General features: G+C 52.0%; 1 protein-coding gene across 1 annotated transcript; it reads left to right on the top strand.

Moving 5' to 3' along the window:
* The first annotated feature begins 3,285 nt into the window (after positions 1 to 3,285).
* Positions 3,286 to 10,629, top strand: LOC130474324 (mRNA decay activator protein ZFP36L2-like). Its single transcript, XM_056845878.1, has 2 exons — positions 3,286 to 3,339; positions 9,754 to 10,629. The coding sequence occupies exons 1-2, from the start codon at positions 3,286 to 3,288 to the stop codon at positions 10,627 to 10,629; spliced, it is 930 nt and encodes a 309-aa protein (XP_056701856.1).
* The last annotated feature ends 1,222 nt before the right edge of the window (positions 10,630 to 11,851 follow it).

Genomic DNA, 11,851 nt, shown 5'->3' with positions numbered 1-11,851 from the left:
AGCTGTTTTCTATTGACAGGCCTACTGGACGGGGTCCACTATTGGAAAACGGTAAATAAAAATAAGGAGAGAGACGGAGAGCTTGCTGGTAGGCTGGTTGCGGGCAGAAGGTCCCCTGGGCAATGCCCGGCCTCTCCAGAGCCAGTGTGGTGTAGTGGTTAAGAGTGTCGGACTAGGGCCTGAGAGACCCCAGTTCGAATCCCCGCTCGCGCCATGGAAACTTGCTGGGTGACCTTGGGCAGTCACACTCTCGCAGCCGAACCTACCTACCAGGATTGTTGTGAGGATAAAATGGAGGAGAGGGGAACGATAGAAGCGGCTTTGGATCCCCATTAGGAGAGAAAGGCGGGGTATAAATGAGTTAAATGAATACATAAATAATGTAAGGTCTGCTGGAAACCCTGGACAGCCACCGCCAGTCAGAACAGACAGTCCTGAGCCTGATGGAGTGAGGGTTGGAGTGAGGGTTGCCAACCTCCAGGTGAGGCCTGGAGATCTGGAATTTCAGCTGGTCCCCAAACTACAGAGGTCAGTTGCCCTGGAGAAAACTGTGGCTTTGGAGGGTGGACTCCATGGCATCATACTCTGTTGTGGCTCCTCCCCAAACCCTGCCCTCCCCAGGCTTCACCCCCAAATCTCCAGGAATTTCCCAGCTAGGGCCTGGCAACCCTAGGCCAAACCCCACTCTGGCCTGTGGATGGCCTATGGTGGCGGGCAGGGAGGGGAACCCAAATCCTCAGCGTGGTTCATGGACAGGAGCCAGGGAAGCTTTGCTGGTGATCAGCCGTGGACACCCCTCGGTGCAGCAGGGCCCTCAATAACCAGCACGGTGTCATGGTTAGAGTGTCAGACTAGGGTCCAGGAGACTCAAGTTCGAATCCCCAGTCTTCCATGGAAGCTTGCTGGGTGACTTCGGGTCAGACACATACTCTCCACATAGCCCACCTTACAGGGCTGTTGTGAGGCTAACACAGAAGAGAGGCGAGGGATGTAATCTGCTTTGGGTCCTCTTTGGGGAGAAGGGCAGGGTATAAATGAAGCTAACAAATAAATTAAAAATGCCTAGCAGCGCTGACGTGGGAATCCTGTCCAAGAACTGAAATTATTCAGGATTAAATAACCGGGTGTGTGTGTGGAGAGGGATTGGCCTCGTGATAGCCCCGTTGACAGAACCTGTGCTTGGAGACTGTGGGCGCTGTCGCACATCCTGAATAATGCACTTTCAATCCACTTTCAATGCACCTTAACGATTGTTTGCAAGTGGATTTTGCCATTTCACACAGTGAAATCCAGCTGCAAAGGGCATTGAAAGTGGATTGAAAATGCATTATGCAGGATGTATGAAAGCACCCTGTGTTTTCGGGGGGTGAGGTTTGAGAGGAAGGGTTCCAATATGAGTTTATATGACTTTGGGGTCGGATCGCTGTGGGGTGCCAAGGGGGGTGAGAGTGAGTAGGAAAAAGGGCATTGTGGCAGGCAAAAGGAATATTTCCCTCCAGAGCTGTGAACAGGACCCAGGCATCCTGGAAGGTGACTTTGATGTAACCACTAGGTGCCACCTCTCCAGCTCACCCAAAACCAGTGGTGGGGCACGGAAGTCTTTCTGGTGTTTTTCCCCCTGTGAAATGGTCTTTTGGCACTCCAGATCTATTCATTGGCATCGCAAGAAAGGCGAGTTCCTGCCCCTGGTTTTATTGCCCTCCACCTCCACATCTGTAGGAAAGCCAGGCATGCTGAAAATGAAGAAGGCTTTCCTGGGTCTGCAGAAAAAGGCAAACTTCACCCGCTGGATTACTGCACAACCGGCTGTTGTTCTGGGCCCAGAATAAGAGGAATGTGCCGTCGAGCTGCAACCAACTCATGGCAATGCCAACCGTGGGGTTTTCAAGGCAAGAGATATTCAGTGGTGGTTCGCCTTTGCCTGCCTCTGCGTAATGACTCTGGACTTCCTTGGTGGTCCCCCATCTAAGGGCTATAGGGTTGCCAACCTCCAGCTAGTAGCTGCAGATCTGCTGTTACAACTGATCTCCAGCCGATATAAATCAGTTCACCTGGAGAAAATGGCCGCTTTGGCAACTGGACTCTATGGCACTGAAGTCCCTCCCCAAACCCCATCCTCCTCAGGCTCAGCCCCAAAAACCTCCTTCTGGTGGCAAAGAGGGACCTGGCAACTCTAAAGGTCTATCCGTGGCCGACCCTGCTTAGTTCCCAATCACTGCTGAGCTCAGGCCACACTGGGCACAGAAAAAGGGCCTATTTTTGAAAGTGTGGCAGGTAGGGTTGCCAACTTGCCAGCTCCAGTTTGGGAAATTCCTGGAGATTTGGGGGAGGAGCCTGAAGAGGGCAGGTTTTGGGGGGAGGGACCTCAGTGGGGTATGATGCTTTAGAGGCCACCCTCCAGGGCCACCATTTTCTCCAAGGGAATTGATCTGGAGATCTGGAGATCAATTGTAATTCTGGGAGATTCCCAGGCCACACCTGGCGATTGGCAACCCTAGTGGAAGGACTCCCAGGAATGAAATAAGGGGGTACCTGGGGACCTCTCAGAGGTATCTGTCTGGCTCCTGTTAGACATAGAATGCAGGACTGGAAGGGACCCTCGGTTGCCAATCTGTTAAACTTGGAGGAAAAGCAAGAGAGAGAGAAGTCAAATTTAAAATTGTGATTTTGAAATATGGGAAAATCTGATCAAACCATCTTACTGTGGAAGTTACTATTTCCTAACGTGCTTTGTTATCTGCATAGCTACCAATCCAGTCTGCCTGCTGAGGAGCTCTGTGTCATTCAAAAGCCTGCATACACGATCCTTGATTATAGGAAGCCGGGATCCCATAAGGACACCTGGGCCATTTATGAATGGGAGATTTGGCCTTGGATTTGCGGCTCTCTAGATGCACATTTTCCCCATCCAAATTCTCAAAACTCTGCAAGGGGGCTTATTTTTGAGTTTTGAGAATTTGAATGGGGAAAATGTGCATCTAGAGAACCGCAAAGCCTCCCATGCATAAATGGCCCTGCTTTCCCTCTCTGCTTCCATCCTTGCACTCGGCTGTCTTCCCATCTCCCCCTCATCTCTTGGCAGCCATGGCTCCGCCTCCCCATCTGGCCACGCCCTCTCTGGACCAGAGGGCGTGGCCCCCAAAGTCCCTGAGTTGGAAGCAGAGGGTTCTTATAGGGCTCCCTGAAGCCCCCTCCAGGTCGACTCGCTGATCCCCACCCAGAGGAAGCGATGAAGGTGGGAGGCTGAGGGGCTGGAGCCAGAGACTCTTCTGAGAGAGAGCGAAGATGCCCTCGGATATCCTCAGTCCTTTTGTGGAGTTGGATGATGCTCTGTGCAAGGCAGGTAGCGACTCGAGAGTAAGCAGAGGATGCGGCGGTTGCCATCTCTCTGTGTGCGATTTCTTTTAAGCAAAGCTGTGCCTTTGTCTTTTGCATCTGGAACTCCCTTAACCCCCCATTTGTACCTTTTTAAAGAAAAATTGGGCGGGGAAGAAAAACGTGGTCCTTGAACAGTTATTTTAAGCCAAGTTTCCATAGTAAAAAAAAAAAAGGAGAGCTTTTTTTTTATCTTTTGAATTTGTTGGTTGGAGGTTGTTGTGGGTCATACATTTGGCCCATCTGTTGCTTGGTGTGCAAACAGATCTTTCCTGAAGCGAGATTTGAAGGGGGGAGGGGAGAAGGGTTGCCCTCCTGTCCGTAGGATCCTGGGATATGAGCCCCCCCTTTTCTGTGGAGGGGGGTCTTGAAAGAGGAGACTCAAGAGGATCAGCAAGCGTCTCCACCTGTAAAACTTTCATCTGTAAACCCCCCTCTCCCAAATGTTAAGTGGCCAAGAGAGGAAGTATTTGGTTATTATTTTACTGGCTGGTATCATACAGCAACGGGGGGGAATGATTCCTGGAATAGTTTGGGGTGGGGGAACCAGTCAGAGACGCCTTCTTAGAGGAGTCTGCCACCCCCTTTGGGGGGAAACCCATTCCAAAAGTAGACTGCTTCTTGGTTTTCTCTTGAAGAAGCTGTGTTTCTAGTTTCTTACAAATCCTCTCTGGCTCCCCTTCCTCAAGCTAGAAGGGAGCTCAGTATTCCCCATAGGAGACCTGGGCACCACACCAAATGTCTCCGCACCATTCTTGATTTCCAAAGAGAGGTGCTGGGGATCAAAGTAACCAGAATGTTTGGGGCTAGCTGTGAGAAGGGAAAGGCGTTCTGCACAAGCTCAGAGACTAGAGTTTCAGGGCTGGGACCCTGTGCTTCAAATGGGTCCCGGGACACAAGCCAAGCAAATCTGGTTGCATTACCCTGTTGTGATTTGGGCATGTCAAAGTCAAATGGGGGGGGGGGGAATCCTAAACAGCTGTAAGAGCTGGTGGGATTTGCAATATTTCAAGTAAAAAGAGTTGGGCCCGATAGAAACCCCCCCCCAGCCCCCTCCCCCCTGCATTTCCCACTTATGGCCTGTTCAGACAGGAATTATTCACCCCTGGGAGACTGGGTGGTTGTAAATTGGGGTGTGTCCCACCCAGAGTTTGGTGCTGATGTTGAACAATGGAGTTTGGCGTAAATTGTTTTTTGTTTTTTGTTTAAAGCTGAATTGTATGCAGAACAGAATTGCAACAGAACTCGACAGGACTTGAACCAAAAATGCAAACAACCGAACCCAAAGTCAATCTTATCTTGCAACGAATCAGAGTGTTGAACGTAGAGGAAATGTTAGCCGCGCATGGAGGAAGCGTTTGCGGCCGGCTGCGTTTGGCGTGGGGCCCGGAGGGTTTGGGTCTGTGTCGGCATGCAGCAGCGCCCAGGGTGGAAATTTCCATTGAAATTTGGAGGGGAGGGGAATGGGGGGGGGGTGAGACGCTTGCCTCCTTTCCTTCCTGCTGTCTTCTGTCTGCTTCCCGGGCAACAGGAGTATTGACCTGTAACATATGGTCCTCTTGGAGATAAAACCAGGACCTGGCTCTAGTGTAACAATTGCAAACCAGTTTGGTGGTGGTGGTGGGTAGTGTGTGTGTAGGGGGGCGGCTAGGATCTAGGAGTCCTACCTTCAAACTCCCCCCTCTGCTATGGAAGCTTCCTGGGAGCCCCCCGGGCAACTCATGCTTTCCCAGCCTAACCTACCTCGCAGGGGGGTTGTCAGGGCGAAATCTTTGGAGAGGAAGGGTGGGCTCAAAAACGTGCCAGGTAGATTTGCACCCAGGGTTTTCCCCTGCCCATGAGCAGACCCAGCCGTGTCACACGCGGATGTGTTTCCTACCCAGAAATAGCCTGGCGCTTGTGCGATGTTGTGGTCACGGGGCCCCTTTGGCCCGCTTGACACGGTAGCTAACCCCAGAGGGCCACTGTGAGAAGTGGGTCTGGGGCCCTTCAGCAACCCCCCCCCCCCAAAGTAGCCAGGAGAGGGTTCTGTCATCCCCTCTCCAGGGCTGGCACCACTGCCAGCTGGGCCCCGGAGGGAAAGGGGGGTAAGAAATACAGTGACTAGAACTACACACAATATTTCAAATGAGGCTGCACCATAGATCTATACAGGGGCATTACAATATTGGCTGTTTTATTTTCAATCCTTTTCCTAACAATCCCTGACATAAAGTCTGCTTTTTTGAGCGGCACAGCACACGGGGTTGACACTTTCTTTGCGCTAGCTGCTACAACCTCAAGAGGTCTCTTTCCCTCTCAGTCTCAGTCCAGACCCCATTAGCCTATACCTGAAGTTGGGATTTTTTTTTGTTCCACTGTGCATCACCTTACGCTTACCAACGCTGAACTTACTTTCCCACGTTGTTGCCCACTCACACAATTTCTGGTGAACCTCCTGGAGCTCTCCACGTTCATCTTGGGTTTTCACCATCCTGAATCATTTTGTGCCCTCTGCAGACTTGGCCACTATGCTGCTCACCCCTATGTCCAGATCATTTATGAGTAGGGTTGCCAGCTCCGGGTTGGGAAATACCTGGAGATTTTTGGGGTGGAGCCTGAGGAGGGCGGGGTTTGGGGAGGGGAGGGACTCCAATGCCATAGAGTCCAATTGCCAAAGCGGCCATTTTCTCCAGGTGAACTGTTCTCTATCGGCTGGAGATCAGTTGTAATAGTGGGAAATCTCCAGCCACCACTCTATTTATGAACCTCGGTTGGCATGGCCATGGCAAAGAAGAGTGGGTGTGAGCCGATGCAGTCCCAGGGGTTTGCATGTTGGTTTCCCTTGCATGTGTGTCGGTTGGTTGCATTTTGAAGCTCTCCTTAGCCAAAAATTGCCCCTTCCCAGGCAGCTTGCAGCAATCTAACAGATCTGATCTGTATAAAACAGGGAATTGGGAAGGGGTTGCAATTCAGCAGTTGAGCGTTACTTTGCTGGCCAACAGTCTCGGTTTCAGTCCCCGGCAGCATCCCCTGGAGACAGTCTGGGGAAAAGGCCTTTCTCTGCCTGAGATCCTGGAGAGCTGCTGCCAGCCCGGGCAAGCAATAATGACCAAGTCTGCTGAAGCCAGGGTCCAACTGGGGCTAAGGTAGCTGCAGAGGTTCACTGCGAAAGGTGCTCAGGGCAGGCTCTTGGTGGTGTTTATTTACCTCACTTCTAGCCCATCTTTCCAACGGGAGCCCAAAGGGGCTCAAATAGTTTTCCTCTTCTCCGTTCTATCCTTACAACAATCCTGTGAGGTAGATTAGGCTGAGACAGTGTGACTGGCCCAAGGTCACCCAGCAAGCTTCCAGTGAGGAGTGGGGATTCGAACCTGGGTCAGGGCACCGTGGAAGGGGACCTCCCCTCCCCTGGCTGTTTTGGTTTTCTGTTGGCAGGAGTTTTTAACACTGGAGTTTTTAGCATGTTTCCAGAACATGATCCTCTTTCTGCTAGAGCATCTCGGCTCCCTCCTCATCCCCTAGGGTTGCCAGCTCTGGGTTGGGAATGACTTGGAGGTAGTGGGGGTGGAGCCTGAGGAGGGCTGGGTTTGGGGAGGGGAGGAACTTCAGTGGGGTATAATACCGTAGAGTCCCCCTGCCAAAGTGGCCATGTTCTCCAGGTTGCCTGGAGATCAGTGGTAACCCCAGGAGATCTCCAGCCACCACCTGGAGGTTGGCAAGCCTGTCATCCCTAGCTGCCACTCCTGCATGTGTGAGCCAGGCCCGGCAGGCCTTGTGGTTTCCATCAGCCCTCTGGCTGGGCAGGGCTTTGCAATCCGATTCTGGCTGGCTCTGCAGCTCTGGAGGGGGCTTGCTTGCGAGCCAGGGGTCAGCCGGCCTGCTGGTGACCAGACGGGGCTGCCTCTTGCTTGACGGCTGCCTGTTCTGCAAGCCAGCTCCAGCCAGGGATTTCAGAAGAATCTGGTTGCGGAGAACCTGTCCTTTTTGATTAAAACTCAGGAGAGGACCAGGGCACCTCGCCTGGGCTCAGGCGCCGCGGAGGGCATCCGCTGGACCAGGCAGCGCAAACAATTAGGCCAATGGAAGTCCGCAAATCGCTTCCCCTCCAGATCGCTTAGCGGGAGAATTGCCAGGCCCTGGAGGGGGGATCCCTGGAAATGGCAAACCACTTTGAACACAGAGCCATGCTGCTGAATTGTGGGTGCACTGGGCGCTTTAACCATCTTAAGGAAACGAGCGAGGGCTCTTCCCACAGGGATGGCAGACCTTTTGCCCCGGCCCTGTTCCTAGGGTTGCCAACTTCCAGGTAGTTGGAAAAAATAAACAGCACCACAGCTCAAGCAACTAATAAAATGCAATGCAATTTTACAATTCTTAGAAATTTATACTAAAATAAACATTCAAATGCAGAGAGACAACTTCCAGAGAGACTAATTCTCCTGGCAAAAATTCTCCTGGCAACAGCAGTTGCTTTTCAGTCCTTCAAAATATAAGAGAGTCCAACAGAAAACTGCCAGGAGAATTTTTGGTGAACATTAACCAGTCTTCTGTTGGACTCTCTTATTTAATATTAGGCTGCTGCAAATTTCAAGCCTCAATTTTGTTATATCCTGTATGGAATTAGTCTCTCTGGAATTTGTCTCTCTGCATTTGAATGTTTATTTTAGTATAAATTTCTAAGAATTGTAAAATTGCATTGCATTTTATTAGTTGCTTGAGCTGTGGTGCTGTTTATTTTTTTCAACTAACGTTATTCAGCATACGTATCAATTGTTTAGTATATCTATACTTTAACTTCCAGGTAGTAGCTGGAGATCTCCTGCTATTACAACTGATCTCCAGCCGATAGAGATCAGTTCCCCTGGAGAAAATGGCCTCTTTGGCCATTGGACTCTATGGCATTGAAGTCCCTCCCCTCCCCAAACCCCGCCCTCCTCAGGCTCCGCCCCAAAACCTCCCACTGGTGACGAAGAGGGACCGGGCAACCCTACCTGTTCCTGAACCCCTGCCCTTCTTCCATGCCTACTTGGGAGAATTTCTCTTGGCTCTTCTGTCTCCTTTTGGGAATGAGAGGCTAAGCCAATAGGCATGCCTCTTGCCTGGCCCTAGGGCTGCCAGTCTCCAGGTGGGCTCTGGAGATTTTCCAGAATTCATCATCATCATCATTAACCTTTATGGGCATGCCAGAGAACAAAAATAAAACAACAATATACCTCCAAAGGACAATACATATAATTCACAATTCGGGTTAATAAAACTTTTCTTGTTCTTTAAGAACTCCTGTAAGAAATTCAGCCACAGTAGCCGTAATTTTAGGATCCTGATCACTCAAGAGAAATTTACATTTCACTTCATTGCTCCTGTATCTCATGGACTGGAGCAAAGTAAATAACCGTTTATCCCGCAGAGTCACGTAAAGAGGGCAATCTAAAAGGATGTGATCAATTGTATCAAGCAAATTTAAACCACATGGGCATAAGCGTTCGTGCCTGGGGATCTGAAGATATCCAAATACCGTACCTAGCCATTTTGCCCAAGTCGTTATTAAGGCCTAAAGCTGCAGGAGAACAGATGAAGGGTAGAGCTGGGTTAAGATTCTGCAGTTCTACATCCAGGAGACGTTGTTTAATTCTTTTAAAAATATAAGATGCATTGGCTAGAGTAAGGTTATCTAAATCAATTCCAATTTGACAATGTTTAAATCTAATTAATATGTCCCATGAAGAGTAGTGAAGTTCCCTTTTCAAAAGGTTTAAAAGGGAACCTGGCTCAGTTTGGAAATATAATTTGAGCCAATATCTTATTGTTTGAATCCAAGCTTTAGTGGTTAAATTTTCCAGAATTGCAACTAGGGTTGCCTGGTCCCCCCTCTCCTCCTGTGGGAGGTCTTTGGGGCAGAGTTGGGATGGAGATCATGCATGCGCGTGTGGCTGCACACACACACATGATCCCCACTCCTGGGCCGGCTGATGGATCGGCAGGCAATTGCCCACCAATCCAAGTGACCTGGCAACCTTCATTACAACAGGGATCAATTCCCCGGGTGAAAAAGGCTGCTTAGGAAGGTGGACTGCATGGCATTATACCCCCCCCAGGTCCCTCCCCTCTCCAAATCCCATCTTCTCCAGGCTCCACCCCCAAATCTTCAGGAATTTCACAACCCAGAGCGGGCAATCCTGTGACATCAGGGCAGCAGGGCCAGTAGCAAAAAAACCCCTTGGAACAGGGCAATAGAGACGATGCCAGCAAGCCCTGTGTTTTTTCCAATCCTTTTGACAGCTTCCGGTTGTAGTTTTTAAGTGTTGGCTAAACTTTGATTTCTTTGTGGTGTCCCCAAAGCCTCCTGGTTTTCCTCGTTTGCAGGCATTCACTCTCTCCCTCTCCTTCCCCTCGCAGACTTTTTTGAGCCTGAACGTGCAGGAGAACGTCCGTGCGGACGCCAGGACCCCCCCGGGATTCCAGCGGACCTTCTCGGCCTGCCCCGTCGCCCTCGCCGCTTCCCATGGCGGTGCGGTAGAGCGCCTGGAGGAAGCCCTCGCCCCCCTTGTGGCCGCTGATGGGGGCGACCCGGCGTGGCCCATCCAGGGGGAATGGGGTCGGGACGCCAAGCTGCCCCGCACCAGCCTGCAGCGTATCCCCTTCCGGGCGGATCGGTCAGTGAGCTTGATCGAGGGGTGCCAGGGCGAGGCCAAAGCGGTCTCCTCGCGCTACAAGACAGAGCTCTGCCGCACCTTTGAAGAAAGCGGCGCCTGCAAGTACGGGGGCAAATGCCAGTTTGCCCACGGCGCCGGGGAGCTGCGGGGGCTCAGCCGCCACCCCAAGTACAAGACGGAGCCGTGCCGCACCTTCCACACCTCCGGCATCTGCCCGTACGGCGCCCGCTGCCACTTCATCCACAATGCTGAGGAGCGCCGCCCACCGCCGCGGCCCCCCCAGCCCCTCCGCCACAGCCTCAGCTCCGGGGAGCCCCCTTTCCCCTTGGGCTCACTGCCTTCCCCTCCTCGCTTCGCCTCGTGCACCCTTTGCCTCCCCGGAGGAGCCGCTGCCTCCCCTTACGACGCCCTCGGCTGCTCTCTCTGCAAGACTCCTCAGGGGTCCCCGGCCCCCTTCCCCGGGCTCTTGCTGCTCCAGAAGAGCCTCTCAGCCGATTCCCTCTCGGATCAGGAAGACTCGGGGAGCTCCAGGGCCAGCAGCGGCTCGGCATCCCCAGGCCTGGGGCCCTCGGGCCGGCGGCTCCCCATCTTCAGCCGCCTCTCGATCTCTGACGACTGATGGAGCATTTTAAGGGAGCAGGGATGGAAGCGCCCGACAAGGGAGATGGGCAGTAGCTTTTTCTGGGGAGTGGAAGATGCTTGGAAAGCAGGACGGCTGCTAGCTGTGGATACGCAAATCCAGCTTTTGCCCGGGATTAACAGGTTCTGTAGGTTTTGTATTGTTTTAGAAACTTGCAAAACCTATTCGACCAGAGACTCAAGAGGGAAGTGAAACCTCTCGCATACCATTCTCGGCTCTCTCTAAACTGGTCTCTCTCCAGCTTATTAGTATTCCCAGAGTTTCTTCCCTTCCATGTATAGGGGAGAAATAGAGTTGCCACCTTCCAGGTACTAGCTGGAGATCTGCTATTACAACTGATCTCCAGCGACAGAGGTCAGTTCACCTGGAGAAAATGGCCACTTTGGCAATTGGACTCATTGGTATTGAAGTCCCTCCCCTCCCCAAAACCCGCCCTCAGGCTCCACCCCAAAAACCTCCCAAAGAGGGACCTGGCAACCCTAGGGAGAAACCAACTTCTGTCGTTATGGACTATCAAACATAATAAGATGTTTTAATTTTTAAAACCCTGACATTTCTCAAGTGATTGAATCGGATCGCCAATGGCCCGTTGCCTTATACTCTTGGGCAGGAAGGGGGTCTGTGACAGTCATTTATGAAATGGTAACGTGCCAGCTGCCTGGCTGTCCTGCCATGGCGTGGAGACCTGGGTTGCTCCATAGGGTTACCAACGACAGGTTGGGAAATACCTGGAGATTCTGGGGGCGGAGCCTGGAGAGGGTGGGGTTTGCAGAGGGGCGGGACCTCAGCAGGGTGTGATGCCACGGAGTCCGCCTCCTTTTCTCCAGGGGAACTGATCTGGGGGTCAGTTCTGATTCTAGAAGATATCCAGGTCCCGCCTGGGGGTTGGCAACCCTAGTGCTTCATGGGTACTTCCAGGGGGCGAAGAAACTACTTCTGCAGGGCGAATGTATGAATCCCCGTGGGTGGGGGCCAGCCGTGAGGGCCTCCTTCACCTGGTCTATATGCAGAGGACTTTGGAAATCTCTAGGTAGTTGCAGACATCTGGCAAGAGTCTTCTCATTACTTGGGAGGCTTTCTTGGGGCGGGGGGGACACACACACGCACATCCCTGCAAGTTCCCACTTGTTAAAAGAGTTGTTTAGCCCGGGACTGTTTCCTTTTCCTGTCGAGTCTGCCTTGGTTATGATGGGGAAATGAC

Source organism: Euleptes europaea, chromosome 3 (genome assembly GCF_029931775.1).
Source record: "Euleptes europaea isolate rEulEur1 chromosome 3, rEulEur1.hap1, whole genome shotgun sequence".
In the NCBI taxonomy this organism is placed as follows: Eukaryota; Metazoa; Chordata; class Lepidosauria; order Squamata; family Sphaerodactylidae; genus Euleptes; species Euleptes europaea.
Note: the sequence above shows the minus strand (reverse complement) of the source record. Positions and strands in the feature narration are given on the sequence as shown.